The sequence below is a fragment of the Taeniopygia guttata genome, chromosome 4, assembly GCF_048771995.1.
Source record: "Taeniopygia guttata chromosome 4, bTaeGut7.mat, whole genome shotgun sequence".
In the NCBI taxonomy this organism is placed as follows: Eukaryota; Metazoa; Chordata; class Aves; order Passeriformes; family Estrildidae; genus Taeniopygia; species Taeniopygia guttata.
In genome coordinates this window covers 10,973,799-10,996,211 of record NC_133028.1, presented here as the reverse complement: position 1 = coordinate 10,996,211, position 22,413 = coordinate 10,973,799, and the positions used below count along the sequence as shown (strand labels likewise).

The 22,413-nt window shown below is 38.4% G+C and overlaps 1 protein-coding gene across 2 annotated transcripts in view; it reads right to left on the bottom strand.

The window, feature by feature from the left end:
- The window catches only part of AFAP1 (actin filament associated protein 1), a 112,161-nt gene that overhangs the window by 21,630 nt on the left and 68,118 nt on the right, over window positions 1-22,413 (bottom strand). For both annotated transcript variants that reach the window (XM_030270679.4, XM_030270681.4), the window contains exons 5-9: window positions 18,381-18,592; window positions 15,199-15,378; window positions 5,841-5,933; window positions 4,514-4,598; window positions 1,141-1,290 (exon numbers count right to left, since the gene is read on the bottom strand). In XM_030270679.4, the coding sequence (XP_030126539.2) occupies window positions 1,141-1,290; window positions 4,514-4,598; window positions 5,841-5,933; window positions 15,199-15,378; window positions 18,381-18,592 (720 nt within the window). The remainder of the gene's footprint in view (window positions 1-1,140; window positions 1,291-4,513; window positions 4,599-5,840; window positions 5,934-15,198; window positions 15,379-18,380; window positions 18,593-22,413) is intronic.

Genomic DNA, 22,413 nt, shown 5'->3' with positions numbered 1-22,413 from the left:
TTCCCAGTTGTTCTTCGGGTCAATAAATCACATCTGTACTTAGCTGATGTACAGACACATATACATACACTTACTTAATCAAAGTTTGCTTATGTGAATGATGCCCAAAGTGTGGCTTGAAAGCCACCTGTAATCAATGAAGTTCTCTCTGGTGGTCCATGGACCTGCTTCCATCACCTTGGACAGGCATCTATCACACTTCATGCTCCAGTGAGCTCTGCCAACTGCTCCCTAATCACAGACTTCTGGGTTTCCCTAAGTTTTTCTAGCCAATTAAAGGGTAAAATCCAAACTCAGAATCTGGTGCAACTGCTTCAAAGCTTACCAAGGAAACTTGTCTGTTGAAGGGATTGGGTGAAGGGTGAGCTCAATCTCATTCATGTATAAGTGTTACCTAATACTAGAGCACCAAAAGATAAACGGGACAATACAAGTACATTGCATTGTTTTAAAGTATCAGAGCTGTGAGGACATCAACTACATGCATTGCACATCTTAAATTGTGAGTAAAGCTATGACACAAAACACAAGTACTTTCTGCATGCCTTTTTATACACTTCCTTGTGCACTACAACTGTCATATGAATGGTCAAAATTAAGAGTTAAAATAGCTTACTAGAAATTTGTTACTTCATTTTGTCCAATATGTACCACTTTAGGAATACATAAGTAAACTCAAAACATTTTGGTTGAGTCTAGTTGACTGCAGTCTGCTATTCCATAAAACCTTAACCACAATCTACTATAAAAGACCTGATAACTTTCCAAGAACCTTCTTCTACTTTGTAGCCTCAATTTATTTCATAGTTCAGCCTATATTCATTTTATAACCATCTGTTTGAGAACAGCACTTGTTTCTTTATGCTTCTTGTTCACATTTCTCTTCCTCCTCTTCCTCACTTCTGCAAAGAGCAGTTATACCTGAGCCTGTATGACCATTTTATTTAAAAAGTCAAATTCTTTTAGTCTCTTTGCAAATGACAACCTCTTGATTACTCTTCTTGCAGTCTGGGTGCATCCTTCCAATATTGGGGGAAGAATTATTGCAGTAAAAGCAATTTTAGAGAAATTCCTAGCCTAGAATGCTATAAAATTTTAATAGCAATGTGTATTTAAGACTCAAGGAGAAAAACCACTTACCACATGTTGGAACATCTTCTTCAGCTGATGAGGTCTGTTCGTCTGTTGATGGCTTTTTCTTTCCTAAACCAATGATCTTTGTTATTTTTTTCCCTGTTACTTTAGTCACAGTGCCCTTGGCTTCCGTTTTCGAACTTTTTTTCCTCTTCACTATTAAGAAAGCAGAAGTGTGTATTTAGTAGTGTGTGTACACCAACCAATAGAGAGAACCTGAATAAAAACAGAAGTTCAGACAAAAAAATCCTATGCAAGACAAAAGGAAGAGCAAAGACAAACAATTGTACAAAAGTTACACTTTTCAACGAGAAAAATCCTATATTCCCTAGTAACCTCTGTGTTATAAAAATCATGGTATTCTGAAGGATAATACAAACAAAAATCAATCTTGCAACTTTATTCAATCTAATCAAGCTTCAAGTCTCTTTCCACAGCAGTCATCATCTAATTCAGGAGTATCACTGAAGTACCTGTATATAAATTTAGCTCATATACATAGCAATAAAAATCCAGTCAGACATTTCTTCATTCTTTTCTTCAATGTTCCTAAACATTTTCCTCGAAATAATTCAATAATTAAGTACACAAAAAAGATAGAATATTCTTGCTGAGCAAAATTACTTCTTCTGTGTACAATCAGGTCAAGAGATCTTACCACAATGGGCATTTTAGAAAGACAAGACTTATGAATTAACTACTAAGAAATTAGTGGAATTGGATGAATATTCAAAAGTTCTAAGCTGGCATTTTTGTGACCATTGGAAAGAAAAAGCTCTGCTGAAAAGAGATATTTTGCTAACATCCAGTCTATGCTTCCACTAACTTCATTTGATACTAGGAATATTACCACTCTGAAGCAGGTTCAGCTGCTGAATGCAATATGGCAAGGACTATGGATATGGTGTTTAAAAGTGCCTACCTGATTAAAATAATAATACTTTTTTTTTTTTTTTTTAAAGAAGACTTTCTAAGACTAAACAGATTCAGAAAAAAAAAAAAAACAACAAGCTTTTTTATTTGCAAAAACAGAACAAACAAAATAAACTTCAGAAACTGCATTCAGTGGCCTAAACTGGATACTGGCAACAGAGCAAAAGTCTCTGCTAACTGACAGGGCAGCAAAAATTCCATCAACTTGCCCTGATATGTGATTTTAATGAACAATTCATTTAAATAGTTACTAATTGAGCTTCTCTATCTTAATCCCCAACATATCAATTTCTTTTGCAACAGGGAACGCTTAGTGGTTATGGACTCGTACAAACTGAGGAAAAAAGGACATAATGTTCACATGAGAAATGACTGTATGAACTGATGAGCTGGGAAGAAGAATGCATGGCAAATAGAGAAGCAGTTTGGGACTCACCATGGGATAATTTATCATTTAGTTTAATTGTTAGCAATCATGGAACATTATTTAGAAATTGCATCTGTAGCCAAGACTGTACAAATCTGCCAGTGCTGAGGGGGAAAGGCAGCTCTGCAAGTGCCAATGGCTGCCCCCAGCCAACTCCAACACACCCAGGTCTAATTATCTCTTTCAAGGGAAGGGTGTTCACAACTTACACTCTTCTCTCTAAACATGCAACAGGCTCCCTTGCTGGAGGGAGGGAGGCCACCCCTCCAAGCAGCTCAGGAACCCCTGCCTGGGGGCACAGCACCTGCCTTTTTCCATCCCACACATCAGCAGCCAAAGGCCGACTGTGGCTATTGAGGGGCAGATGAAAAGCACTGAAAAAAGCCAGAGACAGAAAATCTCATTTCTGTGAGACAGAAGCCAAAAGGAATCATTCCCACAAGCATGAACAGACAGTGGAATAAGCCCATTCTAGTGTTTGTCTTTCTGTCCTGTCTTCCCTTTACATTGCTGGCTTTTCTTCCCTTCAGAAATGAGAGGCAGCAGAAATAAGGCCTTCATGACTTAATCTTTTTGAGTCAAGAGAATATACTAATTGCTAACTGCCAGTGATTTTTTTCACAAAAGCCTTTTACTCTCCCTTCCTTCCCACAGCAAAGCAAGCAGCTGGTTTAGAGCAGAGCAGAGGCTGGTGCCAGCTGGAGATGATCATTCTCTGAAGCCTTGCTTGCCATGTACTCCCTTAAACACTTCCTATCCATTTCAAAAATGCATAGCATTAACTTCATCAAGGACACTTCAGTCTTCTTGAAGTCATTAATGCCTATAATTTCTCCCCCTATGTATTGAAAGCCAATTTTCAAAAGCCAGTGGTATTTTAAATTACTCTCTTTGAAGCACCTAAGCTGGGCTCCCTTTCCAGCTGCATCATCACACTTCTGCAGGGTACCTGAGCCACCAGGTATTTCTGGACATCGTGGTCAACACAGATTTTGGGTCACAAATTATTCTCCACAGGTTTCAGAGTTTTATGAAATCTTAATAGAAGATTTTAAAATGTGAAAAAAAAAAAAAAAAGTAAAAATGTACCCCGAAAATCACAAACCATGACATTGTCCCATACTGTTCAGAGATCTGTATAGCCAGGAAATGCTGGAAAATGACCCAGAGAGGAGAAAAGGGACAAGATCAAAAGGTGAGACAGTGCCGGCACCAAGGCCAGTATTGACATTGTGATCAGTGCAGCTCACGTTACCCTTCACTTAACAGCAACAGAAAAATGCTTTAACTAATAGCAAGGTAAGGAAGCCACAGAATTTCTTCTGCTCTGTGGAGGAGGGAATGGGATAGGGAAGAGAGAATAAGGGTTGGGTATATTAGAAATATTATGGCCAGAACTCCCTCTGGATTTGAGATTTACCATTGTTAGATTATAAGGACTACAGAAAATGCACAACTCCAAAATAGCATATGCAAAATTCCACATAAAAAACTCCCTGATATCGCATGACTGTATATTTTTAATATAAATAATCATATGTAATATGATAGTTTATATATGAAGGTATCTGTGCACATACACACATATATTATATATATATATATTATATATATATATAAATATATATATAAGTATACATGGTTCTTTCCTTCTAGTTTTTAATGATACCTTTTTTGCTTAGAAGCTTTACACCACTATTTATATTGCCACTGTAAAGTTACTAAAAAGCCTGTTAACAGCCTATAGTGGTTTCCCAAGCTCTGAAAACCTGTATTTTGAACACAGAAAATGCCAAATCAAAATTTCTATATTCTGTTTCCTTATACTAATTATATTGATTTTACCTGCACAATAACATCAAATGTTGCTGCCAAAATTGAAGGAATCCTTCTTGACATAGCTTGGCTTTCAAGTTAAACTGAATCCTAATAAAACCATTCAAAAACTTTAGTTTTTTGGAAAGATAAAGGTGAGGTATTTCCATTTCTCTAAGCACACATTACTTACACCAGACATACCTTGTTCTTTACCATTGCACACAGTAGTGATGCCATTTTCCACAGCACCTTCCCCATCTGAGCTTGGCCTCTCGAACGACAATTTCTGCAGGGGCAAAGAGATCAGCTGACACAATGTTTGCACCTCCATAAAGTCAAATGCCATGAGTCTCTTCAAAAATAGACTTACTATGAAATTAAACAGACTTTCAAGCTCTCATCCACTTGGAAGAGAATTAGGAGATAGTAAAAATGACAGTTTTAGAGGTTAGAAAACCACAGAAACAATAAAAAAGTATATATTTGAAAGTGCATTAAAAATCAGTGAAATATTCATAATTCACCATATGTATTTCTAGACTATAAATAAAAGAATTGCATGTATGAGTTGGGTGAAAGCTGTATCTTTAAAAATGTGCAAGAAAGGCTTTTGAAATTAATTTTTAGCACTGATTGTTCTGTAATGGTTATGCATGAGGTCTGGGTTGAAGTAGATAAGAGCTTATGACAGCACACTTTTGATGACCACATTACTCAGAAGTGTTGAAGCCATGAAGCAGATGTGCAGATTATCAGAAGTCTGGGCTGTCCTGGAACAGTTCCCAGGACATAAACAACAATGCCACAGGCAGTGGTGCCCTTCCACCACAGGGGTAGCACTTGCCATCAGGAACTGGGTGATGAAGATTCTGTCAGTGATATTTTTAAGCAGGAGCTGCAGAGAGATTTGTTCACATGGATGCCTTAACAGAGCAGTACTGGTAATGCACCAATCATTCACTGCAAAGCTGCTCACTTCCCTAATTTGTGCTCTCACATCCTGCTGAGTCAAGGCAGTGGAGTAGCCAAGCACCACGTGTGAGTAGCCAAGTTTCTCTACTGAGACAGGAGTGCTTGGAAGAGTCTGCCAAAACAGTGACCTCAGCATGCCCAGGGAGCTCTTCAAGGACTCAATTCTCCAAAATACGAGACCTTCCCTTAAAACCCTGGTAATAATTTTCATCTATTCTTCCTCAAGAGTGACACCACTGCTTGCTGTTTGCATTTTTTGGAGACCATCTCTGCATCTCAGCACATGTACCAGACCCATTAATCCACACCCTGCTATGACTGAAGAGAAGCTGGACCCAATCCAGCCTGCTCCTTGTCCATGGCCAAACAAACTGACATGGCAGAAACCTCAACTGTGCAGGATGTGTGCACATATCCAAACAAACCAACACAACACAGGGACTGCGTGCCTGAAACAGCAACACAAGGCAGCAAGGACTTACTTACATCCAGCGCCTACCAGTGTCTCTCTGAGTAATCATAAGGAATTTTGCATTCATCGTTTTGATAACTTTACCTTTTCCAGCTCCACTTTATGCACTGGAGAACTAGACAATGGCCCATCAGAGTCTACAGCTCCTGTGCAGTTGCTGCATACATCTTTTATAACCTTAAGAGACAAGGCAAAAATTATTAATTATTCCTAAAACACTAATCAGAGAGATTAGAAATTACATACAGATGTGAAAGGAGATGGGAAGGAGAATCACACAGATATTTACTAGGTTGGCAGGTGTCAGGCAGGCTGACACTACAACTTCTCCATGCTCACTCTTTAAGTCATTTCATATATGACCTGAAGGAGACATAAAGTCTAGAGGTGGAAGGTTTCAGTTTAACACACTAAGCTCCAAGACTCTCCTAAGTGAAGAAACCAATAGCACCACTAATTTCTATGAGCTAATTCTGCAATATGAACTCAGCTGACACCACCAAACTAATTTCATTACAATGATGAGAAAATGGGATCCAAGGTACCTCAAGCCAACAGACAAGGATTTTGTACAATATACTACACAGATAATATTTTTTTTTCTACCAGAGAACTTTCAATGAAGTGCTGATCAGCAGTCAATACTGCACAGTGGTATTTTGGGGCATTTCTGTATTATGAATACACCTTTACTTAAGAGTTAAAGGTCAAAGTAATTGCAAATATGTTTGCAGCAAATTGAAATGGCACTTTCTGTTCTAAAAAGTTAAAGAAAAATCTTGAACTCGGAAATTTGCTGATATTTTGATGGAATTTGAAGAACTTAAAATCCTGTAACTGAAATTACATAAATGTAAAAATACACAATGAATAAAGATGTTTGATGATTCCCCATGGCCATAACTAAGGGGTTTATCTTTTGTGAGGTTACCACCAGCCCACTATCATCCCGAAACTACTTGTGCTGATGAGAACAGGCTCTCAATCCAAACTCATGCTGAGTTTCAAACAGAACAATTTTGATGTGGAAACTACTAAAAAGCAAAGGATGGCATCAAACAGTCCTTTCCCAGCACTTAAGCTCCCTTTAAGGGTGAAGCTAAAACAAATCAAATGTTTATGGTCATACAAATACTCTTATGCTACTCAGGAGCACATCATAAATTACAGGCATTATACACCATAAAGAAAGGAAGAGCACCACCCCCATTTTACAGAGAGGGAACTTAGGAACCGAAGAATTATGAAATAACTCACTCAATGACACACAAAAAACTCTAACCAAAGCTGGGAGATGAACCTACACTTTTATTTCTGAGCTAGAATCTCAAAACACTTCAGCATCCTTTCCTGACTGTCTGACCTACCCTATATTTTGTTCCAGAAACAAGACAAGCATTTCTTGGCACTTGGTGTCCTTTGTAACACAAAATGTAGATGTATCTCTGGCAGAGTATTTGGACCTCAGAGTTAAGAAAAGCCCTGAACTCCCCAAATCGTAAGATTTTTTTCATGTGTCTGGTTTTGTTTCTTTCAGTCGCTGGTCCTCAGTATGGTGTAAATACACTGCTGTTTTCTTCCTAGAGAAATGTGACTGTACAGTTTCTGGGAACATTCATTTCTGTCTCCTGCATGACCTTGATTCAATGGCTTATGTTTTCAGCATCTGCTCACACCACACAGTTAGTTAATTTTGGCAAAGGCAGATTGTAATGGGAGTTACAGACAGAACAGAGGGAAATGATTTGGCAGCACTAACTCAACAGTATGTGCTAAGTCATGCACTCAAGTAAATCCGGTTCTTATCATACCCCACATATTTAAAGAGAAGCTGAAGTGCTTAATTGGGTTGTAATTAAATTTTGATTTAAAAAATGACACATTGTCAAAAGGGAGTTGGTGGCAGGATCTAAAGTAAATGCATATTCAAGGGTCCAACACTTCATTTGGGTTCAAAAGGTTCACTGGCAAAGACTTGCTCATCACCTTCTATGTGCAATATAATTGTGTTTAATGCACAGAACAAAAATCATTCTCCTCCACCTCACCAGGATGAAATGTCTAATATATAATGGTTGCCTGGATGCACTCTCTATAATTACGTTTGCAGACAGCTGCCATTAAAAAATATGGTTTTCACACGCATATAGCTTTAGCTCAAAATTTTAAGGATAAAACATTCCACCAGTATTGCCAACTTGCATAATTTCAATCACAAGACTCAAAAGTTCTTGTCAGTTTTTTCTACGTTCCATCTTCTGGAGCCATATGAAAACAAAAGATCGCTATTTTCATTAAAAAGTAATTGTGAGTGAGAGTGAGGAATGGAGTTCAACAAACTTATCCATTGCAATGAAATGTGTAAAAATATGAATAAATGTACCTCAATATCTTCAAAACCAGAAAGGGAAAAAAAAGCAAGACCCATAATGTTATCTTTAATAAAAGGCATCATGTGGAAGGCTGCACTGAGAATACCTTGTAATGGCAAATATTCCATTAATAGCTTAAGTTTTCTCACACATTAGGGAAAGGAAATAATTTTCTTTTTCTCAGCATAAATGCCTTTGTACGTTACATGTACACAAACACAGTATGATCTGCCAGGAAAATTAAACTGAGATCATAAACAGACCATCTATTTAAATATTTAAAATATATGAGCAAATGTAATCAGAAAACTGAAGACCCTGTATTTCTTTGGATAGCCTCAAAACTAAATGCATTTAAAATAATCTTTTCTTATTCCATAGCAAGAATCAACAATTACCATTACAATGTTACGATTAGCAGACTTCAGAACCACCACCTTCAAATGCAGACCTGGAAAACGCTTCTGCAACCTGAACTGTACTATTATTCCTTATTTATAGAATTACAGAATCATTTAGTTAGAAAAGACCCCTAGGATAGAGTCCAACTGTTAATCCAGCAGTGCCAAATGCATCACTAAACCATGTCCCTAAGTGCCACATCTACACAGCATTTTAAATATCTCCAGGGACTGACTCCACCACTTTCCTTGGCAGCCTGTTCCTTTCAGTGAAGAAATTTTTCCTAACATCCAATCTAAGCCTCCTCTGGTGAGACTTGAAGTCGTTTTCTCTTCTCCTGGTCCCATGTTACCTGGGAGAAGAGACCGATCCCCACCTGGCTACAGCCTCCTTTCAGGGAGCTGCAGAGAACACAGAGGTCCCCCCTGAACCTCCTTTTCTCCAGGTTAAACAGCCCTAGCTCCCTTAGCTGCTCCTAATCAGACTTTGGCTTTAGACCTTGAATCCCCAGGTGGATCAGGATATAAATCAGAGTACGGCACTAAGTACAGTGACAAAAGGCACAGAGGGGAAATATTTGTAGGTAGGAATCTGGAAAGGTTCCCTGCCCTGAGCCATGGGTGAAGTCACTGGAATTTCTTCCACATGGTGTGTCTGGAATATTTCTTTCTTTAAAATTATCTTACTAGAGAAGCACTAATATTTACTATAAAAAACTTCCTATCAGCATTCACCTTTAATTCTTGTATCTTGTTTTAAAAGACACACCAGGACTGGAGGCAAAATACTTGCCCAACATTTATTCTTTCTACATGCAAAGTCAGAAAAAGTAGATTATATTTTTCTGGCTAGTGTAAAGTTCTAAGCTCCAGATAAAAGGCACTGGCTCTGTAGTAAAACCAGAAAGCCAGCTGCTTGCTTGCCAGCCAGTCCCTGCCACACAAAAACCAAACAAATTCTGAGTAAAAGTATATTTGTAGATAGCAAAAGTACATTTGTAGATAGTTCCTTATGGCTGATGTCTTTGGGACCTGTCAAGGAATAAGACTCAAAGTTGTCCTGTGCTCGAGGAGCTCGCAGACCTCTCTCCTGGTGGATATCATGGATGAGTTCAAGCTACAGCCTCCCTACCACAGGGATGTGATTGCAGCATTTTGTATCATCTTGTATTCTCATGGAAATCCCATGAGAAACTCACACTTTTAACATGATCAAGTTCAAGACAGAAAGCTCACAGCCTGGCTGCACATTTGCTTTACTTTATGTAATCAGGCCAGAAATCCAGCCAGCCACCCACCCACTTGTCCCCCTCTGCCCACATGTTTTACAAATACTGGAATTGCTCGAAATGGGATGGGCTGTATCCCTTGGCTCTGCCACTTTGGAAATAAGAATAAGGCAAAGCTGAAATCTGCTTAAGTACAACACAGCAGAGGGAAAAGGGTTTGGCTCCAGATGTAAGTCAGTATTTCCCATTCCTGAAACACTCCTTTTTCCCTGCTGGAAGAGTACTGGATTTTTGGGACTCTCTGTACTAAATCTTCATTTTCTCTTTTTTGTCCACTGTTTCATATGACGTATGTTAGTGTAAATACCCTCCTCCTAGTGTTTTGCAGATAAAAAATGCCCCAAGGAGTTTACCTAGAGGAAAATCTTAGGCAGGAAAGGCAGAAATCATTCCCATCAGAGCCTACACTTTAGGTCTCAAAAAGAAACCCCTTTTACCTTCTGTACTGGAAAGCATTATTATTCTTAGGTATCACTTACCCTGGAAAGATTAATCTTTCTGCCTTACTGCCATTTGTCTGAGCAAAGTGAGGATGAGATTCTGGCAGACTAGCAGTCAGTAAGCCTGTCCTTAGTGCCTGTGCACCCCCTTAGGAATACTTTTCTGACTCACTCAACCAAGACAAGCCTTGTATCATTTCTCCTGCATTATTGCCATGAAGTCTATTGCCATATATGGCCACTGGATCAGGCAGAGCCCAGGGAGGAGGCACTCCCTAGATGCTGGGGAGGGTGGCAGGAGGCACTGCTGCTCCGAGGGCAGAGGTGCCCTGTGCCAGGGGAGCTGCATCCCCAGCCTGGGTGCTGTGGTGATGCACATGGCACTTCAGCCTGTGAGTCTGAGCTAGGTGTGATTTAAATAATTTTCCATCCAAAGCTGTGAGTAGGAAAGAGGAGGAATAATATCTAGTGGTGAAAGTCCCAGCCCTCCTGGGTTCTGCTCTGACTGTGACAGCTCACATTTGTGATTTTAGCCAGGAAACCCAAAGAAAAATTATCACCAAGAAAACAAGTAAATAAGGATGTCTGTGGTTCTGTATTCGTGGGTGGTTTGGTTGGGTTTTTTAAATTTACATATACATCTGGTTCTTTTAAATAATGTATTGTTTTCCATGATGCTGGTCACACACACACACACACAGACTCTGGGCCACAGCCAAGCTGGGATCCTCTGGCTCTGCCCAGAGTCCTGCACACTGGTCAAAACTTCCACATGCAGTTTGGTCTGTCCCCTCTGCAGGTGAGGCTCTAAATAGCTCTTATGCAAACTCACTGACCTTGCTGTGACTTGAACAGAGGGATTTTAAACCATATGCTTGAGACAACAGGGGTGTAATTCCTGGGAGGTTTCATTTAGTTTGCTGCTGGTGATGATGGGGGCGGAGAAAGAACCTGGCCCAACTGTCTTGGGTCACAGTACATTCTTTAAGTTTCTTACAAATGAACAAATGATGCATGGAAATCGCTACTACTAAGTATGCATCCCCAAAACCACTTTTTTTAGTCAGCTTTAGGGTTTGACCATTCAGCGCTTGATTCTACTCAGCTACAAAATGGAGATAATAACCTCTTTGGGGAGCATTACATAAGCCAAGAAAGAAATGCTTGAAGTGTTGAAGATTTCTAGCTGGAAATTCCCATAGAAAGCAAAAGCAGCCACACAATGTTTACAGTTACAAGCTCAATTTTATGCTGATATAAACTGGCTAAAGAGCAGCTCTGTCAGTAGTTTACTCTTCAGTAAAACTGTCCACATAAAGACTGGAGGCCAGAAGTTACTTGACTACCTTCACTAAACTTAGGGGAATGAAAGAAAGAGATGTTTTCAAAGACTTTCATGAGAGACAACATGCAGTTAATCAGAGAGAAAAACTGGTAGGTCAATCAGCTAAACAGCCCTATAAGGAATGTTGCAGGGCCTTTGGATGACAGGATACAGTCCCAACCACGATTTTATTCTCTCTTCAGGGCAAAATATCCTCCTTATTACAACAAGCTCAGAACTTAAGCATTGTCAAAATGATACATGAAGAAATGTCTCCTTATGGCTGGAAGATTCACTGCTCAATTACAGACCCTCAGCTGGAGAGATTGCTGCACAGCGAGAGCGCACCATAAAATGAAGAGAAGTTAACAAAGGGTGCCTGATGTTAGGGAAAAATTAAAATCAAGGCCAGTGCTCCAGAATGATAGATTACATCTCATGTGTGATAAATCAGAAATACATTTTTGCAGGAGGAATGTTAGGAGGAAGAGAAGGCCTTGGGACCAGTCACCGTGACCATTTCCTTCTTCTACCAGTCTTCTACAAGAAGTTACCTCAAATTAATTTCTTTGGCATCCATGTATTTTTAATATTAAGTGCAGTTTTCTGTGGCCTAGTCTGAGGGTTCTGCACAAAGAGCACATTCATCTGTACAAACGAAGCCACTGAACAAGGATCTTCTTGTAAGGTCATGGTCTTATTAGTCCTTTTATTTTTAATGCAGGATTTCCCAGGGATGCTGACAAATAAGTGTAGTTTTACCAGTCTGTTGGATGTGCTGAGACAAACAGGAAAGTTTCAGCCATTACGAGACCACAAAAGGGTGCACAGATCCACATATACACAAGCACACATGGAAAAAGATCATTTTTGGGTCAGACTGTATAGCTGCACACATTTTTTTCATGTACATTTTTGTGGGAACATTTTAGGACTCAAGTCTGGAAAATTCCATCACTTTTTGTTGCCCACCATATTACTGAGATGATCTCAGCTGTAGCGTGAATTTATGGTATTATTGCTCCTTCCTCTGAAATCTTGACAGGCTCTTTGGTGACATCAGCTATCTGTTTTCATCAAGCATTTTTTAGCTGGTAAATCTGAAACTCCCTTTGTGGTTTCCAGTCTAGACTCCAATTTGCACTATGTTTATCAGTTACGGCTTTTTTGGTGTCATCTTTACCAAAAATGGTCTAAAGTATTCTGCATTGATTTAGAATTTGTCTTCCAACAGATATTTTTTAATTATTTACTTAACAAACATATTCTGTACTGATTATAGACATGAATTGGGAAAAAAAAAATGGTTTAGCTTTCAAAGGACAATCTGGACTCCAAAAACATTTTGAGCTTTTGAGGATCAAGTGTAAAGCTTTAAACACTTAACATTTGAATTCATGAGAACCCATTGCTCCTGGGCGATAATCTGCCTCAAGTGGCACACACTGGTGCAGTATCTTTGACCAAGAAGGCATCTTATGCTCTAAAAATGTAGTTGCAGAGTCCTTTCTCATTGGCAATCTCTCGATCTGCCCTTTTATTAACTACACAAATCACATGTAAAGGACAGAGCACTGGGAAGGACCCTGGCCCTCTGTCTGACAGGTTGGGAGAGCTGAAATCTCCCAAGATTAAGCAGTGACCTCTTTCATAGTCTAAGACTGTCCCACACAAAGCCACACATGATTTTCAGAAGCTAATTTTGAATAAGGCTTGAATGATCCAAACATAATTGCTTACATAATAAAAAAAATAATCCTTAAATTTTGGCGTATTTAAAAAAATACAGAAAGCAATGCTTATTTTATTTCTTCAAAGGCCATACTTCTTTTGGAAAACACTGGAGCTGTTGCAAGAGCTGCACAGATAATTTCTGGTTAGCTGTGGGACAGGCAATTAATTTGTACTGCAGAAGCAAAGGGCTGAAGCAGCACTGAGGACTTGGAAGTTGAGTACAGCAACACTGCCATGTACTTGAAAGATTTCATGAATAGAGAGCTTTGCAGCATGAAGGAGCTAAATAAAGTGCTGTCAGACTGTCTCCAAATGCTTTGCAGACACACAGAATACACAACTGTGTGAACATGCAACTGCACAAAATCCCTCTTTTTCTTCTCATTTTGAAGCAGCAGGAATGCATCTGGGATATGGAAAAATCTAGTACTGCTCTGTCTGTCTGTGTGGGGATGCTTTATACACAATTTAAAAAAAAATAAAACAATTTTTATGAAAGAACGTCTGATAGATGCCAATGAATCCAGTATTACTAAACCCAAATTTAGAACAACACAGGAAATAAGGGTGCAGTTTCTATGATCTAATTACAGCGGAATTCCCTTGGAAGGGAATCCGACTTATGAACTTCTTTTCATTCCAATCAGTGGTTTTGAACTGCTAGTTGAATTAGTGGGACACTTGCATGACTTTAAAACTTAGAACAAGATACTGATGTTAGAAGAAGCCTCCCAAATACATCGCTGGGATTAGTTGCCATTACAATGACAATTGAGAGAGCATTTTCTAAGCTAGGATACAAAGTCACAGTCAAAACCAAACACACATAAACCTCAAACCCCCAAAAGGTATATTCAAATATTGCAAAATAGGAAATTACAGATTAATTTTCCATTTAGTACATTAGCCCACAGCAGAATTTATACCGCTTAAGCTGTATTTTATGTCTCCCTCTTCTGCAGAAAAACTATCTGCCATCAGGAAATTCCTATGTGTTTAATTCAATTGTATCTGGAGAAATACAATTTATTCTTAGAAAAATAAAGACCATATAAGGTTAGATCAGAGCACAGCATGGAGAATGCCTGATGAGTCTGATGCATTCAGACTTATACATGTATTTAAGAGGCTGGATTTCAAGGTCTTAAAACAGTTGCTACTGCAACTGCAGTGATAGTTTCCCACACTCCTTCACTGACCTCCACCTCTGAGACTGGCAAAGTCCAATATAAATACTAGTAATCTGGTTAGGATCTGCAACTGCAGCCTTGCCTTGGGATTTTCCATGTTAGCAGACATTGAACAGAGAGGAATGGAAGATGACAAAATCCCATTTTCTCAGAAGTCTGCATTCCCAGGACAAACCATAATGGATGACACGTTGCCAAACCAGAATTAGGAATCTTGAATGGCCTTCAGGAAGCTGAAGGATTTTTCTCCATCCAGAGCAATTCAAACAGGTATCTCCTCAGAGAATCTTACTTTTAAAAAGGTGACACCATGCTAAAAATAATATGGATGCCAGCCGCCTCCACCTAAGGGAATTTGAGCCTTCCACTCACCAAGACCATGCCCTAAGCACCAAATCTTTCTGGAAAATGAACTGCAGAAGATAGAAGGGAATTTGCTACCTCTCCTTTTTGTGCCAGATCATTGTGCTATTAGTAGTGAAAACCATCACAGCAGCAGCACTGGGTTAACCCTGAGGATTTGCTTCGAGGCCTGAACTTAACATCTGTATTTCTGCAGTCCCAAGTTACATGGGATTTAAGTGGTCTGGATTTGTCTGCAAGTTGTTGTCTGTGTCTCAATTTGTTAGAGCAACTGAGCAATGTGAACAATTTGTGGGTAGAAAAACTCCTGGTCAGAAATCCCCCCTTACCTTTAGCCACTGTTCTGCCTGCTCTTTGCTCTGCACTGCCAGAACCAGGGCATCTGCTCCTTGGTGAGAGATTTTCAGCTCATGCTTCTTCTTTTTGCTGTCTTTGGGAATATAGGTGATACTGCAGTCATTCAGGAGCAGTTCCATCTGGGGCTGCTGGTCCTTGGAGCTTTTGTAACACTAAATAAACATAAGGAAAGTTCCAGAGTGAGATATTCTCTTTCTGAACCTTGGGGGAAAGCTCTTATTATGCAGAAATGCTATATTTTTAATTCATAAAATTTTGAATATATTTTACACATCCCTTTACCACATACCACAGAGTTCAGCCAGAGCAAACTCATCCACTCTGTAAAGCAAAATTACTTCCAGACTGACAATAATAGATGTCTTTTATTGCAGGACAGGTAAAACATATGGAGAGCATTAAATGCCTCTGCCTTATCCTTATGACTCAACCTTGACCTTGATCAGGTAGGAAGAGGGTGATTTAGGATATCTGTTCACATGTAGCAGCAGAATAAACTTGTAACTTAACAACTTTAAAGCCCAGATGTTTACCTTGCCCTCCAGTAACAGACCAGCATACGAAGGCAAATCTGTACCAGTGCCTACACACTGAAATTGCAAAGACACTGGCACATGCCTTACTCATCTGTTCATTTGCTTGAGGTAACTTAAAAAAACTTCATGGAAAGTGGGTGAAATCACACTTTTTCAGTCTAATAGTCCCTGCACAAATTTCCATGTTACTTTATTTTGTAAGCTCCTGGCTACAATGATGTATTTACACTTTTTCCCTCATTAGAAAACACTGCCAATGAACAGCAATTTCATGTTGGGTCACTAATGACCTGTTCTCTGTTGGAACTGGTGATCTGAAGACAGAGGGCTCCTTCTTTACATCACATGTCCTACAGACCCAGTCTCCATTCCCACCTTCCAACACACCAGTACAGATGAGGCTCCCAAAGACTGCAGAACAGTGTTTAACTCTCTATACAAACGTCCAGTTATTTTATATACCTGTGTAAATTGGGCTTTCCCTCATACAAATAAGCACTAAGGCTAAAAAGACATCTGATAATAAAGGGGTCTCTGACCATCAATAAAACTAACTAGTATCTGCATACAAAGAATAGCTGAGCATTTATGTGATTAGAGAAAAGCACATGAACTTCTGCCTGTCTGCAGCAGTATTCATGCCAGGATGCAACTGTCAGGAAGACAGCAGCTGATAAAAGTATGTTATAAACACGACAATTTAGGCTGAGCAAATACAGTCAACTCTAAACCAGCCTCTGCAGATCACTGACAAGCCTTCACTCTCCAAAGCCCATTACACCAAAGTTTCTCCAATTTGGTCACAGATTTTTAATTTGCAACATTTAAAAAATACTAAGTTTTCAAGCTATGAAATCTTGAAGGTATACAACATTATTCACTTTAAGAACCAATAAACAGCTTGTAATTCCTTTTATATTAATCTAAATATTTTATTTAAAGTTATACATTGCTATAACTGAAGTGTGTATATATACAAAGACTTTAAGTGAAAAATGAGTCCCTAACAGACTTTAAGTGAAAAGTAATTCCCTACTAAAAGTTATTTCTAATGTTTAATTCTAATTAAAATATTTTTGTTTTATGATAACAGATGCATTTATGACACAAGCAATTACTAATCCCTAAGAACACATATTTGTTTTACTTGCATATCTCATAAGTTAACTGTCCAAGTCCTCCTTCAAACAATAAACCAATCTTGTGTAACTTGGTCGTTAGACTCCTATTGTGACTTTTATTTTCTTAATCCCCATTATAGAATTACTGAAAGACGATCCCTACAAGGAAAAAACTAGCTTTTTGGACCACACATGTGGGTAAAGGAAATGAAAATATAAAAAAATAACATATTTTTATATGGAACAATAAATGTAATTGTAGAACAAATGCTGTATGACTTCAGGGAAAAATCTGTTTCTCTGTCTCTTTTTTTCCTTTCTTCAAGCTGTTATCAGATGGTCCTGAAATCTGATATGATACTGATATATGGTGATAAAAATGTGCATTATGGGTAATGGCATTATAAGAATAAAATAAAAGCTGAATCAGAATGAACATTTTTTTCAACATTTCAATACAGGAGGGTACAAAAATTAAAGCTACTGCGAACTACCAAATTCATCCCAATTGGATTTTCAGAAATTTCTTACCTCCATTTCATATTCTGATATTTTCTGTACTGCCATAAGCACAAATGTACTTGGAAAGTGAACACACCTAAACTGCAATGTATCACTGCAGAATAGAGAGGTTCTACAGAAAATGTTCTGTGACCTGTTAATCAGCCTTTTACATTTGGGATATTGTAGTAATTGTTATGTAATTAGCTACAAAGGCTGGAAGAACCCTCTCAGAAGGCAGGAGCACTGATGACACCAACTTATTGATTATTATAAGCATTAGTTTGCTCCTAACGACACATAGTAAGTGTTTCCCTCAGTTAAGGTCTTTTTTCAGAAAACAAAAATGCATCTATGAGTGGATAATTCATGGAATCTTTCACTGGTGCCTCTGATCAGAAAGAAGCATAACAGATTTGCTTAAAGGAAATAAATACATCCACTTGTTTCTGTCCCTTTTATAATGCAGCTGTGCATCATGTGAATACTGCATCGTAATTACTGCAGAACAGATGGCAAAGGTTTAGTTTAAAGTGTATACATTACCACAGCACATGCTGCCAAGTGAATTCTCAGTCCAACAAGGGACTTTTCTCTCCAGCAGTCTGATCCAACAGTTCACACACAGAGCTCCCTATGAGATTTTTTTTGTCCGCAGGGAATGAAAGACTGGATTTACAGTTTCAGCAACTATTTTTTTCCAAATTAAATATTTTAGAAGATAATGGGCCAGATGTTCTTTCCAATATCAGAGAACTGCTTGGGTTCAAGTTAAGTGAATGTTCTAAGAATCAATGTTCTAAGTGGCAAAATGATACAGTTAAAATTTCAGCGCTTTTCTGATTCTTGGGTAAATCATGACCGAACTCCTTGGTAAGGTTACTGCAGACTTGGCCACTGCTTGCAGAACATATTCCAAAAATCAAATTCCTGTAAAAATAAATACATCATCTAAAAGGTACAAAGGAAATAGAGCTAGCTAAAAGTAAGAATTACCAGTAGTTTGTTTTCTTTGATAACACACAGTAGTTTGGTCCATTGCCCAAATCGTTTTTTTCTAAGAAGGAAGGCACAGATTTTGGCATCCTTCACCAGATCCATAGAGGCTTCCTCAGATGGCCACTGATGTCTCATTTTCTTCCCCTTTCCATCCTCCTCCTCTTCATCATAGGATTCGTAAGAGCTGCTCATGGCATCTGAGTCATAATCTTTAATAAAAGTGGAAAAGTGTAAGGTTAAAACACTTAGCCATGAAGAACACTGCAATAACTGAAAACCTCAATAAGTGAAAGCTTTTGAAAGTCAGACATGAAAAAGTTACTGTTTCACTGCTCATAATATCAATGCATTAAGTTAATTAAAAAAAAGATACAATGCCAGTATGAAACTTTATAGAAGACCCATAAAGACACCTTGTGAATTTTAATGAAACAATAAACTGGGAATACATAGCTTAAATCTCAGGTAGTGTTTCATTATCTTCAAAGTATTATTTGACAGCTTCATTTTCTGTAATCCCTTCACAGAGAAACATCTTCATCTTGCTTTAGGGTATCACATAGAGATACAAACTCCCCATATGGCAAAGGCCATAAGAATACATTATGGGGCAGTATCTACCCACCATAACATTTCATGTAATTCCCAAATACCGCTACAATAAGCATTCAATAGAAATGCTGACCCTTGAACTACAGATTCTGATTGACATAAAAGCATTGTGCAAAAATCTTCTGTTCTGTGCTCAGCCTCAGCTGCTTAATCCTGCCCCAAGTTTGGTAATGGAATGGCAAGCTTCAAGTTTAATTAAACATTTTTTCTTCAGGCCTTTAATTTTCAACAATACAGACAGATCTAGCAGTACCCTCAACTAGCAAACTAATTTGCCATTATCAGGGAACCCTCTCTTCCATCATCCACACTTATTTATGTGGGTATATATATGTAAAGCCCTTCAGATAATAACACCAGAACACCTCCTATCCACTGGCACGTGTTCAAATGGGGGAAAACGAACCGGAGTATTTTTAAAAGTTGAAATTTCATCTAAACATTTCATGTAGACTTTGATATATTTTTAGGCCAGAAGGTGGAAGAAAATCTCTTGTTTGCTTTAGCTAGGTGATTAGGAAACAGCTGGGATGTAGGAAGGAGAACTGGAAAGACTGGGAGGAGGACAAGAGAGTGAATTGCTGGAAAGCTCGTTCTGCATAATTTCTTCCCTATGTGTATAGTCAGAATGAACATACCTCACATTTCTGAATCAAAATTAGATATTCTGATCCAATTTCTGTTTTCATAAAAGTGGACGTAACAGTGTATCTGCATCCCAAAGTGAAATGAAAGTAAAACTTAAAAGCCTGGAAGCTCATTTTTAAAACTGAATTGCTATTTTCCGGTCAATTCTGCTACTGGGTGTTTGGTTTGGGGCAGTTCCATACAGGCAAGTGGTAAAAGCCTCAGATGATTATCAGTGGGAAAACCCTCCAATTTTTCATTTGCTTTACAAAAATCAAGAGGATGGAAAAACTTAGGGCAAATATTTAATCTGACAGATTTGGAAACATTTATTCCAGAGCATTCATTTTTGCATATTTATTTAAAAGAATATATAAGATCTAGTAGAACTTGCTGCTGAACTTCCTACCCCTGAAGAAGGAAAAAAACATAAACAAAACCTCCCAAATCCAGAATCAATCCAAAATATTCTCCCTGCTCCAACTTCTTCCAGAGCAGCTTTCCACAAACTTTTACACAGAAACATCAGGAAATGCTTGAGAGATCATTGACCAGTCACAAACACAGAGCAGCACAGAGACTGAATCATTCACATAGAGCTACCAAATACAAAATGTAAGGTCTGATCATTAAATCAGCTTCTTCAAGAAGATCTCCCAAAGACACGGGCTGTGGGACAAGCTGCCACAAACTAAAGTTGCCATCTCTCTGGGAACTTCTTCTTCAGTTCTTGGCTTTTCCTTTTCAAAAAAGTAATTATCGCCCATAACCTCCTCAGCCTTTCTTTATATTCAGTTGTGGTGTTTGTCGCAGCTACACCAACGTCACAATGTTCACGTTGATGTTTGGTCCCTTTCTACAATATTCTTTTGCCTCATCTGTGATTTTGCCTTGGTTTTGGCAAAAATATTTTCCTGAAACAATTTTTATTTTTAGGTGAGAAGCAGAAGTAAGAACTCATTGCTCACATGTTGAGATATGGATACACTGTTCTGGTGGAATTTTTCATTATCATTGCTAATGAGATTTTTCCATTAAGAAACTACCTTTTGAATGCAAGTGTCTGAGGGTTAAATTTTTTCAGATTAACTTGAAACTTAACTGTTCAGAGGGGACAATCTTCAAGTATAATCTTCCCAAGAGAGTGGAGCTGGGTCCTTTTTCTGCATTCTGAAGATGGGAAGTTTGAATGACACAGACTTATCTATCAGAGGACTACATCTTTAAGTGCATCAATCAAAAGGATGAAAAAATTGAATCTGTTTCAACACAGTTTTTCTCCCCTGTTTAGAAAATGATTTAACTTTTTTATATTGCAGCGTTTCACCTTGGATGAAAATTACAGGTCATCCCTTTGCCCTGCATTGAAAAGTTGATTTTCTTCTGACTATAAGCCCCATGCAACAATCTTGCCTTATTACTGGCAAATTTACTTGCTTAAATCACTGGTTTTTCCTCACAACATTGAAGCGTATTGTTTATTTTCTTACAGCAAGTTCTACCACTTTCCAGAAAAAAAAAAAAAAAACAGTAGAAAGCTGTTGGGACTTCATAGTAGAAACTGAAATTCTGCATGTTTAATACCCTACAGGTATTTCCTATGTGGCTCACAAGCATTCCAAGTGCAGATTTCCTGCTAGACAGTTCTCAGCACAGGGACTCTGCTGGCACTGCAACTGCAGTTTTATCTAAATCCCTGATTCTAGGAGGATGAAAGCCAACAGGAGAGACTCCCATCCTGACCCAGGCTAATGGAATTTTTGGGGACCTGCTGCCTTTTCCTGCACACTAAATACTCCTCATGTCTCCCTTTTTGGTTTGTGGGACTCTTGGCCAGATGAAGAGCTTCTTGTGCGACTCACATCAGGAAGGATGCCCATCCTGAAGTGCTTGTATCATCCCTGATGAATCTTGGCTCCTCTTTACCACATCCTGCTTCTACTGCTTGTTCTCCAAGCTGCTCTATCACACCTAGAGCAAGGTTTCTAGGCTCTGAGACACAAACTGGCCTGTGGAGAAAAATATCTCTCTCTCCAAAACAAAGTGCATTTATTAAGTCTACTAAAATCTCAGAGGATAAGGATGCACTGATACAACATGTTCCAATGCTGCTAATCTACATGTTTTTCCATATTTTGCACCTTCTGCACATTAATCTGATTTCTTCTGACACTGGCTTGTCACCTTCATGTTCACAAAAATCTCCCACTGTTATGCATGAAAATCACAGTGGACTTTCATATTATTTGCAATAGTGTATTCCTAAAACTAGTCTCTATTAATTCAGGCATATTGTAGAGATCAGTAGCTTTTAATACAGAGAGAGTTAACAGACTAGTCATACACACTCTTGTTCTCATCTACATGCAAGCACTTACTTAAAAACCAATTAGAGAGACTTGGGAAAGTTATGGATATTTCATTTTCATGACTATGTTCTGCAACTTGCTTCAGTGCTTGTTTATTTTTACAGGTAAGACACATGGTATGTAAGTCTCCTTGCTATTAATGACATTACAACAATATTCCATAGGAATGTTTACTTAAAATAATTATATATATTCCAATAGATGCATTCTTGCACTTCTACTTCAAGCACTTTTTCTATTGTCTTCTCCATCTCAAATATGCCAAAGGTTAGCAAAGCCTCAGCTCTTTTAATACACTTTGGTAGCTGATTCAAATTACCACACAACTGGGTTTAGTGGACATTTTGCATGAGCAAAGATGTATTACTAACTGCACATTGAATCTAAAAGCTACTTCATTACCAGTGAAGAGAGGAATTCTT